At 36.5% G+C, this 15,463-nt stretch overlaps 1 protein-coding gene across 1 annotated transcript in view; it reads right to left on the reverse strand.

Annotated features, from left to right (window-relative positions):
- Nucleotides 1-7,056: 7,056 nt before the first annotated feature.
- pstpip2 (proline-serine-threonine phosphatase interacting protein 2) overlaps nt 7,057-15,463 on the reverse strand; it is a 32,092-nt gene continuing 23,685 nt past the window's right edge. Inside the window, exons 8-15 of the mRNA XM_088910516.1 lie at nt 15,077-15,122; nt 13,753-13,832; nt 12,451-12,549; nt 11,231-11,327; nt 10,862-10,937; nt 10,338-10,372; nt 9,187-9,247; nt 7,057-8,857 (exon numbers count right to left, since the gene is read on the reverse strand). Of these exons, the coding sequence (XP_088766642.1) occupies nt 9,192-9,247; nt 10,338-10,372; nt 10,862-10,937; nt 11,231-11,327; nt 12,451-12,549; nt 13,753-13,832; nt 15,077-15,122 (489 nt within the window). The 3' untranslated portion in view covers nt 7,057-8,857; nt 9,187-9,191. The remainder of the gene's footprint in view (nt 8,858-9,186; nt 9,248-10,337; nt 10,373-10,861; nt 10,938-11,230; nt 11,328-12,450; nt 12,550-13,752; nt 13,833-15,076; nt 15,123-15,463) is intronic.

Genomic DNA, 15,463 nt, shown 5'->3' on the forward strand with positions numbered 1-15,463 from the left:
TGGTGCAGCAGGTTCAGACAAGATGGAGACCTTTGTCTGGACCACATTGCCCAGAAAGCTGTAGAGAACCAGCTGCAGTCAAACAATTGATGAGGTGACAGTTTAAAAACCAGGAAGCACAGGCTTTCTGGGTCAGTTTTTCATCTGCTGTCAGAAGAGGAAAGATCCTCTGTGTGCACCTTCATCAGAGGAAAAATGAGCAACTGAACTTGTTAAAGGGAATTTTAGTGAGTGTTTTGAGAAGAGTCTTGGAGATAGACAGAAGTTTGTACGAAGAGTCTCAGGGAGAGACTGAGTTTTGTGTAGAGTGTGGGACAGGCCTGTTCTGGAAAAGTGGTAAACAGTTTAGAGGCACAATTTTGATGAGACTTGAAGAAATCTAGTTAACTTAAGTTTTTGTTTTAGTTTATTTTGGTTTGTGTTTCCCTGTACTGTAAATAAATTACACCACTTTGTACTGTACATTATGGCTGTGTTTGTGTGTGAACTAAAATGCCTAAACATGTCCCAATGAAGTGTACTCATAACAATCCTGCAGTTGCTGTGCAGAGTAAATAGGTTCCTTTTTGTTTTTAAAAACAATATTTTAAACATTGTTACCAAATTTTCTGTCTTGAAAAGGTTTGTATTTATATGATACTATTTTGAGATTGAATTGATATATTTAAAGGATTATATGCATCTAATAGTTTAGTACATCCGTTGTGTAATGAAATTCAAGAGGATGCAAATTTGTAGGATTGTTTATTGGATAGATTATAAATAGCAAGGTTCCAAATATGCTGTTTTTCCCTCTTAAGTCTGCAAGTCATGTGAAAATCAATACCTTATAAAATGAAAGAGCTCTCTTACAGAATGTAATGGCTTTTTAGGCACATGACCAACAAAATGCCACATTCAATTCCCATTTTTTTTCTTGTTTTGCTACTAGAACAGTTTATACATCCACATCAGAATTCTTTTTTTGTTGGTCATCTTCATCACTTTAAGGCAGCTCTCAATCAAAGTGAATTCGAAGCACAATTACATTTTAAAAATGCTGACTCAACATAAACATGGAGGCAGACAATATGCTCATCCATACAGGATGTAAAGGGTATCCACATTTGCACTGAAAACTGACATTGCTTTGAATTTTTTGTGTAAAACATATTGGGGAAAATGTAGGAGCAGATCTAAAGCAATTTAATGAATACTTGTGTGCCCATTCTTTCCTACTAGCAGACTTCCTAAACCAGACACAAAGAAGAAAAACAAATCATAATTGCATTTTTGCTCTTACCTAAATTCCTGATTTAGGTATGAATTTTGGGACTGCACAGCGTTCAACATTTTAGAAATGTGTAAAGGGTTCAAATGAGAAAGCCATATGTGTGCTATAACTTTTACTCACATTTTTGTTCTCTTTAAGTCTCAGTGTCAATTGTTATTAAAACCAAAGTTTTTTTTCCACATACAAGTGATATGAAACATTTTTTTTAATATGAATTGCTATTTAATTTTGTATTTTGTTCTGAGAACTATTATCTATTTGAAATTGAAGTGTAATGGATGTAAGTTTGATAGAGAATTAGTTCACACTTCAGGTTTGTGCCTGATACTACTTAAGATGTTAATTGTTTTAATACTGTACATTAGATTACCAGCTGTGAACAGGTGTGACTTTGAGGGAAAGTTATGAAAAAGTTGAGTACTGATCTGGTTATAATGCCAATAAAAGGCTCAAAAGTCTGATAAAGAACTTTAAAGTCACAATATTTTGAGTGAAGTATCAACTTTTTTAAATACTGTGAATTTTTTTCTCACATGTTCTCCGGAATGTGGATATATAATCCTTTCAAATCTGCTTAGCCTTCTTAATCACTAAAATATTGGTCAGAGCAAATAAATGCATCCCCTTAAAAACAAATAATAAAGAAAAATCTTGTAGGACTCAAAAACAGAACGAAACTGCAATTCCCCTAATGTCAGAAGGACCAGTTAATAAATAAAAGGAACCCTTACTTTCTTTGTCAGCATTAAAAAGATAATGCTTTATTTGCACAGTCTGATGAAAAAAATTCATGAGAGGTACTCAGTCTGCAACTCCACGCCACTGGTTCAAAACCAAATCAGCATTAAGAAGGCACTTTGGAAATGACACACACTTCACATTGAATCTTTATTACAGAATAAAAATCAGCCTCGCTCCATCACCATGCTGTCTCCCATTCAATCTCCCTGCATCTTAACCCTACTGGTTCTTATTACTACCTAATAAAAACAAATTAGTTGAGACTACACAAGAGTTCTTATTCTTCCTCATTTGTTCCTGTAACTAATAATGGTTGATCGAATCGTATTTGGGAAAGCTGAAAGGAAATCACTGATGTTTTTCTATGCCTCCTTTTTTTGTACTAAATATGCAAAAGCTTCTCAGGCGTACTGTAACGCAGAATCAGCCTATTGAAACCTGGTGGTAACACTTTGCCACACTGAGCTATGCATACAAAATTACACTGATGTTTGTTTTAAATTACCAGCAATGTTAAATTACAAGGAACAGTTGGTTTGCACCTCTTGAAGATGAAACGCGACTTGATGCAAACCGTGTTTTTTGTAAACAGCTTTTGACATCCGAGTATATAGTCACCCTTGTGTTCAAACATTTGAAAAAAAGATAAAAGCTGGAAGATTCTTTGGAAGGAATGTTTCTGGTGGCGTGAAAAGAAGGCTGTATCCTTGGAAAGCACTGCTCATGACCATTAATGAAACCGTTTTGGGGATTGCTATTGATTGGCTCTGCAGCATGTTCAGATGTGCTACAGTATATCTAATTTCTCTGGAGATTTCAGGCCACTCAACAAATGTATCCTGTACCCAACTTGCAGGCTAGGAGGAGCTTCATTTAGAAGACGAGCATTAATGGAGCAACATTCCTCATCCTTCAATCCAATCATTGTCAGCCATATTTTTGTTTAAACTGAAATAAACGATTTCAGGACATTTGAAATGTTGTGTCAAGAAATAAATATATGTTCTATTAAGTCTGTCCCCCTCCATCTAGGCTGATATTTTATATTAGATTAAAGCCCCTAACTGACTTTACAAAGAATAATTCACATGTATGCCCTACTTAAATTGATTCCGGTAATAATTCTCAATAAATAATCCACATATGCCCCATTCGGTTTTTCATCTTAATTTGGAATATTCTTTTCCAAACGTCTCGTTGGAAAATGGCACTTGTCTGGAACTACATAAGTAACAGGTTCATATTTTATGTGGAATTATGTGGCATTACGCCAGTGTAAAGGCGGAGCCCTGGTAGAAGGGCGACGCCTCGTCTTTGTAGTCACAGCTGTCCCGGCTTCTAGAGGATGAGCCACAGCTGTGCAGGTCCTATAAAAGCACACTGGACACCCCGCGAAGGGACGAGGAGGGTCACCCCTGGAAGGGGAGTTGCTGACACCGGCAGTCCTGGAGGGGATTGCACATGCTTAAAGGCAGGTTCTTTTTGTCTGTACCCTTACGTATTCTCACCACGGCAGGTACACCTTTTTACACACAATAAGTTTTTGTTTTGTTTTGTTTTGTCTTACGCGCTCTGCTCTACCAGACTGGACCTCACTAAATAGGGTAAGTCCAGTTTGGTCACCGCTGTGCTAGCGGTTCTTCATTTTCCCAGGCTGGAACCCGTTAAATAAGGTAAACCCAGCCTTGAGGTCGCGATGCACAACACCTTAACCTCACATCGATGCTTCTGTCCCTCAGTTAGGGGTGTTGACTTTTTACCGGTGTTCGCTGCGGTTCCTCCTTCTCCCGCACGGTCACATTTATTATGATAACTGGACGTGAACTATTCACCACAGAATACTACTACTACTAATAAATCCAGCTTTACTGTACATTATTTCACCTTTTGCCTTTTGTTATGTCCAAGACTTTGTTTTTCTTCACAGCCACTGTAACCATACATTGAATGAGAACTGCACACTAGATATTTGAGAATAATTATATTGTATTGTCAACAAACAACTAAATCGCTCAGACAAAACACAAACTGCCCTGCCAAATTCGCCAAATGAAGTTTCTAATATATGCTTCCACATTTTAATGGTGCACCAATTTTTTTTTTTTCAGTTACTCCAGCATAACCAACCTTTTTTCTTCATTTTCAATGACGTTTTAAGGTTTGACAAAAACCCAATTAGTTTTAAAGTCTCAAGTCTACATTCATGAGCAATTGCTTGCTTCAAGGCAGGTGTCATCACTGGAATAATTAACAGTACAACAGAGTACTAGCTTTCTAAAATGATCGGGTTTCTATGGGCTTAGATCTTCGGAGCACGTGAATGCTTGTTGTGGGTCCCATATGCTTGTTTTTGAAATCACACCTCCACTATACCACTCCCAGCACGAGTCACTGCAGCAGTGAGCTGTTTTCCTTTCATTGCAGGAAGCCTGGTGCAAGTGGAAAGAAACAATTGAAACACATCCAAGAAACGTTACACAGGAAAGTCCTGCTCGAGTGAATGGATTTATATGGAGTGCTGCTGCTCTCTTGTGGCTGAATCTGCTCTGCGATTTGATTCAGGCTTCGGAAACAGAGACATCTCAAAGATGCTTGTGACCAGCTGTTTGTTCCACAGATAAGTGCGTCATTTGGTCAAGTGTTCACTAATTTGCTTGGAAAATTATTTTATGTATATCCATCAAAACATGTTCACTCGTTTTGGAAATAATGTGGAAAAAGAGAAAATGAAGTACAGGTACTCTTTTCAAATAGATTTAAGTAAATTCATTGCTATAGACCATGAAGAAAACGTACTGTATGCATGTTTTCACCACCAGACACTATGTACTACATTTACATTGATATGATATGTAAAGGAGGAAATGAAATGTTATGATACGTTGATGGGTTTGCATGGGTTATCAACAGGCATAAATCCAATTCTATGTCTGGCTGGAATCCCCCAGTTACTCCATGCCTCAGAAAAGCTGGATTCCACTGGAAGACTCTAATCTCTAACCCATTAGTGATCAGAGGCCATTGGGACCGCCCTGATTAATCATCTATTATTTCACCTTTCAGAGAAATTGCATCTCTATCTCTGCTTCTCCCCGCTAGTAGTGGGAGCAAAGTTTGTCCTCTTTGGGTAGGTCTGTGTAGATAAGTTTATCTAATTGAAAATTATTAACGTTCATTAGCTGTAGCTTGACTTCTAACTGTATAACAATATTCTGTGGTACTGTTTACTTAGTAAAAGGGAGAAACACAGACAATTTGTAGTAATTCTCATGCATGTCATTCCAAATCTGTACCAATGCCCAGTACCGGATGCTCTTACAGGGATCAGCTGAGAATTCAGAACTGAGAATTCAGAACTCAGAATTCAGGGGTTCATGATCACTGATTGGCAGAGCTCTAATGCCCTGACTTGGTGCCACATGGACATGAGCTGGCACTTCACACAATAATAAATATCTGCATTGTTTGAGAGGGACCTGTCACGGGAGCCGGTTCTGACTCCTGTGAAATGCGTAGACCCTATGCGAGACGGTATAATCTGGAAGTGACTGGAGTAGGACATCAGGAAAGACACAGCAGGATCAGGTTGGGTAGAAACACGGGGCGGTGACAGCAGTGATGTGGTGCATGGGGGGGGAGCGCATGCAAAGGTCTAGGTCCAAGATGATCCATCCAAGACCAACACAGGGAACAGGGAACTAGGAATAAGGATAGTTAAAACCTTGACGGGACAAGGCGCTCTGAGTCCCAGACTCAATAGGTCAGGACACCCTGATGAAGCCTATGACCTTGGGCCACTCCTGTGCCCAGTGGTAATTGGGCTTCTGGGTGTCCCTCTTCCAGAGCTGAGCCCAGAACTACGGAGACACCGGGCTTAAATATGGAAAAGGGAATAAGACACAGCTGAGACAAATAAAACTGGGACCACAATGAAAAAGGTAGGAGCGCCCTCTAGAGGAGGGATGATGACCGTGACAGGACCTTTGCCTGTCTAAGATGAAGGTCACCTTCTATTTCCTGTTTATAATGAATCTTAGATGTAATTAATCCAAGATTTTACAATCTGTCTTAATAACCAAACTAAACTGTGTGAGCTGTTACTAAATGGAAAGATCTTTTCAATTTTCCTTCCAGTGTTCACGTTAAATTAAATAACATTGAGAGAATTGTTAGTGAGGATGAATATAAAAGGCTAGCACAAATAGCAGCATCTGTAAAGTAGGTGCTGTGAAGTTACTGAGAAAACTCTAGAAAAACCACTGCGACAGAAATAACTATTAAAACACCAAACTGTCTTATTTTGATGGAATATTTATGAACAGAAAATTGAATGCACATAAAATGGGTCATTTCAAATAAATCAGCTTAAAATTTGTGCAGCCATTTAATGTATTAATAGTCACATTGCAATTACATTCCATATGGTCTTATCATCCACCCTACATAATATTCTACTTTACCAGCTTGTTTCAATTTCAAATTGTAGATTGATGTATTAATATTTGTTATTAAATTTACATATTATCTATATTTATCACCATAAAGGAAAAATAGTCATCTTAATTTCACTGAGCACTTCTGGTTATATATTTCATGTAGAAGACATTCCGTTTTGCAATTATCAGGCAGTGTTATAAATAAAATAATAAGCCATGTAATTGAAGGCATTGCATAGGCAATAGCCAATATTGACCGTAGTATTAAATAAGCAAAAATGCTTTAACTAAAATAAGAAATACATACACTCTAATTAGAAATAATTTAATTTATGAAGCACAAACATTAAAATCAGATAGCATACTGTGCCTTTCCATGAATATGAAAGTGAAGTATACAATGGAATAGGATTCCTGAATATCCTGCTAAATAGTTTATTTTCTTGTGTGAAGAAAAGAGTATAGAACAAAGGTTTTAAAATTAAAAAAGAACCATAACTTGCAATGTTTCTATTGTTCTCATGTATGAAAATCCCTTAAAGTATAAGAAAGTTGAGACATTTTTGAAAATATTTTACAAATTCAGTATAGCAGGACTGATTTTCTCTGTGTGAAGACAGTAAGAACTTTTTTAATTAATTTACTACAGAGCTTGCAGCTCTCTCTCAATTATACCACTAGGAAAATAAGGACCAACAGAGTAAACATTTGATCACATTGAGATGTCTGAGTGATTGATCCGCAGTAGTGCAGTAAAAATGCTGTAAAATGGAACAAAACCATAAAGAAAAGCATTGTTACCACAGTAACCAAGGGTTTGTAAGAGAGGATTTGTGTGAGAATTGTCCAAAATATACGTATGAAGGGACACGTTTTTGAACCATTAACATTGACCTATAGTGTTACACAGTTTGAAACTTGCACATCTGGTCAGTAATAATAATAATATATTTTTCAACAGATATAACAGTTGGGATAAGACCAGCTTATTTGCTCTGGCCCCTAAAAGTTTTCAGTTTGACAATACAAGTTTAGCTAAAAATGTTTACTTTAAAAAATGTGTAATCATTTGTAATTCAACACAATGGGACATCATGAAAAGGATATGCATACATCTGCAAGACTGTAGTTTTCAGAATAATTGAAACTATGACCATATACGGTATGTTCCTACATTTCTGGTATATAGTTAATATTTGTGTTTTGAAGTTTTTTTTAAAAAAAACACTGGGTTGTGCAAATATTTCTCCATACCATAGATATGTTCTTTGCTGGATCATAAAGTTTTTTTTGGAAACTATACATATAATTATAAATATGGATTAGTATTCTCTTGAATAGCATGTACATCATCATTCAGTGTGAATCAAATGAACAGTATTGGCATTATTTATTATATGACAGTTATAGGACATACAGTAAATTTTTCCAATAATCTATATTATCATCCTTTCTGTAATTCTGTCCACATTTACAAACAGTAAAGTTTGCATACAGCTGGGGTTGACTCTTAGGATACCCAAGCAAAATGCAAATAAAAACGTTTTCTTCATAATTTATTACTCTAAAGCCATGAAGACTATTCAAAGAAATTATCTGATAGGTACAGTAAGAACAGAAAGTAGAACAGAGTAGGATCTTCATTTCTCATTTTTCTAAAGGGAAAGGTGCATTAGGTCTTTCTGACAGTGCACATTTCAGTCCTCCATGCTCACTGAACCCAGTGTTCAGCTATGAGCCCTTCTCCATCTTTATCTCTTGTCAATATAAGGCCAACCGACAAACACCTACTAATAAAAATCCAGCACAACATTTGTTTATTTTATTGTGAAGCCCTGACTGTTCCTTGGGTGTGCAGTAGCAGAGCAGAGGCAGGTTATAAACACACTCTGGGTGTTAAAGGCTCTCTCTAAGTACTTAAGAAAAATGTAAGAACTGGTTCTTACCTTCAGCTAAGGAGAAATTGTTAGCAAATGTACTGTATAAGATGGACAGTTTGGTCAAAGAGGAAAATGTACCCTGTTTCTCTCCAGAGAGACTGTGCATGAGGTCAGAATTTAGAACAATACAGTGTATCAACAAGCACAAAAATGTATGTCATTCCTGTAACATGAGAAAATGCTGCAAAGGCTTTAATAAGAGCTAGACAGTGTTAAAGACCATAATTCTTTGTCTTCAATAATGAAGTGAAAATTAGTTCTGCCCTCTTCACAATCAGACATCTGATTGCTGTGGAAGTCAGTTTATACACCACTTTAGACAAATGGCATATCAGTAGTAAGCTGTTGTGTTTTTCTGCCGTTATTGCTGTTACACGGGGAAATTGTTATACGGAAAAGGTTGGTATTAAATATGCAGTCTTGTGGTTTGTTTCTCTCCACATTCTCTGGTGATAAAGGATGAAGGGCTGCAACAACAAGAAGATGATTAAGTCTGTGATAATTAACCTTCCATTGCAACTCACACCAGACAATTAATTCATTTTTGGAAGCCTTGGGTAGATCTTTCATAAACGTTCATCAAACAGCTACTAAATATCTGCAATATGTTTATACACACATAAGTACATACAGTACAGTACACATAGATATGCAACTCCAATTGTTTAAAATTATAAGTTATTGTCTATATCATAACCATTAATTGAACCAGATTCACACAATGTACTGGAATAGGCAAAAGTAATACATGGCACTGTAATTATAAAAGGAGGCAATACAGCAAAAAAAAACTTACATGATCTATTGCCGCACAAAACTATAGGTGGGGTCGTTAACTGTTGAATAAATGCCATCACCTTAAAAAATACAATAGCGTCAATTAAGATTAATTCTGTATTTGTATGTTATTGATTTATCATCAATTTTTTACTTTTACTGCCACACAATTTGAAATACCTAATTGCAATACACTACCCTTTATGGCTGCAACACCGTATTCTGCTTGGGGGAGAATGAGACATAGACAAGGACCTCTGACATATCCACCTACAGACAATAACTCAGCAGAACAAGATTTAATAAAATCCTGTCCAAAGATTATTTTTACCCTGCATGTGAAGATTAATAATCATTGTATAGATCTTCCCTGGTTTCTTTAATATTGTTTTACAAGTTAAAGCAATTTTCACATTTGGAAACATAAACATACTCCTTCAACACATTACAGATGGTCTCTATTGTTATCAATGTTATACAGTACCTCTCCCTGCACTTACACCATTTAATATTTAGGACAGGGATGTAAAACATCCCTACTAGGACACTACCAAGTCCTCTGGAAGCAAACTTCCTGCTAAAATGTGAGTGGAAAAATGGCCATTCATCAGGAAAATTCTTACAAATTTCTCTTGTCATATTACAATAGCTATACCTACAGTATGTCATACACAGTACCGTCCTACTATTATTATAATCGTATACATTTGTATGTATGTACTGTAATTACAGCATGCAGATGTGTAGTGTGTAGAAGAAGTGTAGTGTGTCGAAGAAGTATAGTGGAAGTTTTATTTTAGTTATAAATATACATATATATAAATATAAATATACATTGATGCTAAGCATAAGCATTTCCGTATTACATAATGTATTTGTTTATGAATGTGTTAAAACAAGCAAAGTGGTGAATGCCCACTCTCTACCTGGAATTGTTTTCAGTTTGCTAAGTTTGGGTTATTTCATTGTTTTTTATGGATAAATCCAATAGGGGTACAACAAGGGTAAATTTGCATCTTTCCAGTCCCCGTTAACCCTTATATACTGTACATTGCTTCTTATGGGAAAAAATTGCCAGAAAAAATTAATTAATTTTTAGTATTAATCCAGATTTGTAGCCTACATTAAGAACTACAAGGCACAGAAACACTGTGTTTTCATTTTACTTACTTTCTGTATCCACAGGATTTGGCAATGGTCCTCTCCTGAAAAACAAAAAAATGAAAATGGAAAACAAATGCCTAAGAGAAACAATAGCAGGACAAGTAAAAATAATATTACAACAGGGATTAAAGAATAGACTTTGCAAAGATAAGAGAAAATGACAAGTAGACATGTGTAATGAAGAAAAACATTAATATAAAGTAGCTTAACTTTAACAGTAAAATCTGTGACATTTGTGTTCTGAATGTATCAATGAAGCTCGCACACTGGGAATTCAGAAAGTGCTTTAGGACAGAGGGTATATTCTTGATTAACAAATTTTATACTGAAATTCATGAGAGAATGCTTGGGGATAATAAGTTGATCCATGTTTTGAGTGTTTCATTATTTCATTGTCGACTGGAATTGTAGAACTTGAATAATAGTCATTAGAAACCACAAACACCCCTCAGAACCATGCTAACCCATTCTTATTTACAACACAGACTCCAGTAAAACACTGGAGATGCTCCTGTTTAATTCATTCCTACCTTCCACCTAGAAACCCTGGGCGACCAACAACAGGAGGCCTTTGACCGCTGTAGAAGTTCTCGTATGGGATGGGAGCTGGATAAAATGAACAAAGCCACCAAAATGAGAGCTATAACTGAGGTTCCTGTATTGGCAGATTTTAAGAAATATACCTCTGTCATCAATTACAATAATAATGCTCCTTGTTGAAAGGAGCTATTGTCATTCATTGCAGTGACATACCTGTAGGTATGTAGACATCTTGTAAGAGGACAATTATATTACCTCCAACAGCATAGGAGACATTCTTTAAATGGGGAACAAAAAAACACAGGTTCAGGGGTTCCTGTAGTCCTTATACAATATGTCACCTGGTAAACATACTGTACCTGGTGGCTTGTCTCCAGTTCTCCTGAGGTCAATGAAGTACTCAATGTCCTTCTGGATGCTACACTGCTCCAAAGACTTTCTTACTTCTTCATACAGCTGAGTAAAGAGTCACAGGAGATGTATGTGAACAGAAGTACTCCTGTCACAAACGTTACACTAAGAACTGTTTTATGTTTATTCTCCTGTACACATCTCTCTCTTATGGTGGTGAGATTTTGGATATAGATTTGGTGGTCACCCTGTACGTATTTATTCCAGGACATAATTGTACTGATAGTGGATGTGCTATTTAATAAAACAATTTCTATTTCATGACACACAAATTAGAAAATGAGTATTAACCCTTTATACCCAAGGGGTTTGTCTCCTTTCCAAGGTACATTATTCAGGATTTTACAACTTAATATAGGGATATCAAAAACTAAGGAGCACATTTATTGCAGCAAAACAGATACAAACTAATAGTTAATAGCAATTATATAGCCATTTGTATCTCAAAGTATCCCAGAGCACTTTACATACAGTAGGAGACCTACTTATAATAATAGTAATAATTGCTTACACTTACATACCGCTTTTCTGGACACTCCACTCAAAGCACTTTTACAGGTAATGGGAACTCCCCTCCACCACCACCAATCTCCCACTGGTGGAACACCCAGCTGGGTGTAATGCTCAAGCCTTTATTCACCAACAGTCCCACTACACTGCAAACCAGGTGGTTTCACCGATTGAATTAAGGGTGTATTTTTAGTAATCCAGTTTGTACAAGCCCAGACTGGAATTCGACCAGAACGCTTGAGTTAGGTTACTGTATGTTTCATATCCACTGCAGCAGTAGGTGCAAGTGTCTATTCAATAGTGTCTATTCAATTTTAACAACATAACAAATACCGTAGGATTAATAATATTCATATCATTACAATCACAATATTACTCAAGAGTATTGATTACTATACAATTATAATTGTAATTTTATAGACCAATACATGCCACAGATTACTCACAAGAGTAATTTAATTTAATTCCACAGATTTTGGTCAAATCTGCAAATAGTACAAATAGCTCAATTACACTTTGAACTAAAATACAAATCATTCTTTCTGAACCAGGTAAGTTAAATTCACAATTACATTTTCTGGAAACTTTGTTCTTTTTCAACAGGTATATGACACAGAAACGAATTATTTAAAAAAAGAGACTAAAGAATGAGCCTCACCTCATCACTGGTGACACACTGCTGAGAAAGATGGTTGAGGTGAGTCCATAAAATATTCCGCAGGGCACTTATCCTCTCCACCTCGTAGTTCTCAAATATCTGTAGATATGAGTATGATTAGAACATAATTTCCTGCAGTTCTGCAAGACTCTTCGTTTTCAATTATTCCCGGCTTCCTTTTCAGAGCTGCAGTAAACAGACTAGCAGTCCACAAGGTGGCAATGTTGACTTATCCATTCATTATTATACAACCACAGTTAGGGCAACCCAGAACCCATTCCAGAAGCACACAGGCCTCAAGATGGGACCACACCCTGGGCACGATTCCAGTCCATGGGCACGCACATGCATGAGCAGACAGAGACCATTTACAGAGATGTCAATTAACCCAGCCAGCATGTCTTAAGAAAAAAGGCAGAGCACCTGGGGAAAGCCTGTGTAGACACAGAGAGAACCTGCAACCTCAAACACAGGCACTTCAACCAAGAATGACAGCAGTACCTTCATCACGCTATGAACAATTAATTCAGGATTCACTGTTCTTATTAAACATTGGAAACAACTTCAGAGTTAAAATAAAAATATAGACAATCAGCTGTTTGTTTTGTAATGCAGCTCCCCGTTTTCTGGTTTCCTCTTTTTGTTTTTGAAGTGGAAATTCTTTAAAAACAGCCCAACAACTTCAGTGTAATTCTAAAATTAACAGATTTGCTTTTAAAAAGAGCAATATGCAAAAAGTGTGAGTGCAGGGTAATCGGGATTGAGGTGCAGAATGAGATGCACTGGCCACAGAAATAATATAGATGTTTGTGTAAGTGATACCCATAACACCCTGTTTAAAAACAACACAAAACATTATTTCTAAATTAAACCTACTGGAGACCACTAAAAATATTTCGTGATGGACCCTACCCTCAAACAGGATTGTCCAAAAGGGATTGGCAAACACAAAAAACTCACTACTTATTGTATCTAATCAATTACCTAATTAACACTCACTGTGTAGCTATGTACAAAGAGTAGAGGCTGTATAGTGTCCTCCAGTGGCATGTCAGCTGTAAGTGCAGTCCTTCCTTAAATTTGTCTTCCAACAGTTCACAATGCACACTGGGTAGATTGCACCATGAAGCATAAGAATTTGATCCATGGATTTTTGTCAAAACCGAAGTCTAGTCACTGTATTTATGAGTAAATGGTGTTTATTGTAGAGATGGGAGAGGTCTTCATTATCCAAATACCAAGATCATTACTCATTCATAGGAGTGTGGAAGTAGGGCTTTGAGAGTACAAAGAGATGATTACCTCACAAGCTCTCTCATGCTCCTTCTGCCAATCCTCGCGAATTTTCTCCAGGATGGATACATTCTGACTGTACATTCTGTCTGAAATAATAGAGAAGAAGAAGTTTAAGTAACAGGCCATGCTACTAGGCAACCTGCTTGCTTACATCATAGGAATAGTAACACAGATTCTGTCTCTACACAGAAGATAAGAAAAGATTGGCCTGGTCAGTACTTTGATAGGAGAACTCCAAGGAAATCCATGTTGCTCCTACAAGTGGTGTTGGTAGACCAGCAGGGGGCACTCATCCCTCCGGATCAGGATTTCATAGCATTTTTCTCAAGAGTAGTGGTGTTATCCTCTGTTTCCTGACTAAATTCCAATCTGTGCTTGAACATTCTAGCCTTCCTAGAGCCTGCCGTTAATTTAGTTGGCAAAAGCAATATCCCTCTTCTTCTTCTGATCTGCTGTGCAGTGGGACTGATGGTGCATGAATGTAGCCAGACGAAGAGCGTCTCTTCCCACGTGCTTTGTGATCTATATAAATGTAAGGAATTCTTTTTATTATTATTTCATAAACTATAATTCATTCAGCTGAAGCATACCTTGGGTGAACTAATAAAGGCTAAAAATGTTACCGAAGCAATGAAGCATTGAAGGTGGTGTAAGAGTCAGTAAAACACCTGAAAAATCTAATGTATCTTAATTTCTTGTTGCTTTTTTTGGAGAACTACTTTATCATAAAAATAGTATTTTTTTAATTTTATTGTTACATATAACATCCCTTCTCCTTTACGTTCTGTACTATAGTTTACTTTGCTAGAGTTCCACAGCTGTCGTGACTGATCCAAGGTTTTCTCTAGATAATTAGGAATCAGAAAGGTTGTACACTTCTCTAGTTTACTGTAATTAAAGCTAAATATTTGTTTTATGTTATTTTCACCGGTATTTTAATTTTGCACGAGACTACAATAGCAGGCAAATCCCAGCACCCTGTCCAGGAATGGAACACACCAGATATTCATTCATTTCAACATTTTTTTATTGAGATGAGACTGTAAAATCTATTGTGATGAAAACTGGGAAAGATACTCCTCTTACAGGAGATGAGCCCCAGACCCACCCCTATGTATCAACATTTGATACATTATTACATTCACAAAATGGTTTGAGTTACATTCAATTAAAACATATCATGTGTGGGTATTAAGTATGTCCTTATTAATATCCTGAAGTGTGTTATTAACAATGATTTGTACAGTATACTATACAATGCCTGTTAAATAAATTCACTGTCAAAATGTCACTTCTCAGCTCCACAAATAAATAACAAAATTTCACTTACCTGCTTCCTCTGCAGCCATTTTTGTTTGCTGAGATTTCAAACTCAGCTAAAAGGTGAAAGAATGATGTTAATATTTTTGTGTGCACATTGTCTGGGTGTTTCTGCAATTAGGTGCAACATTAAGAAATATAATGAGCTAGCATGCATGGTCACAACATTGTCACAATTTGTGTAAAAAAAAAACAATTGACTTTTTTGGGTTTTCCAAGATTGGCACAGTCAATATCTTTCGCTTTCAGAATCTACTGCAGCAACACAAATTCTCACAGTGGGATGTCCTGCTTTTGCATTTTGTTTCATTCATTGCAATGTTGGAGTTCCTATATTTACACAATACAGGGGTTGCTTAAGTAAAAATGAGGAAGAAAGAATCAGCCACACAGTTTT

The sequence above is a fragment of the Atractosteus spatula genome, chromosome 3 (assembly GCF_055471065.1).
Source record: "Atractosteus spatula isolate fAtrSpa1 chromosome 3, fAtrSpa1.hap1, whole genome shotgun sequence".
Taxonomy (NCBI): domain Eukaryota; kingdom Metazoa; phylum Chordata; class Actinopteri; order Semionotiformes; family Lepisosteidae; genus Atractosteus; species Atractosteus spatula.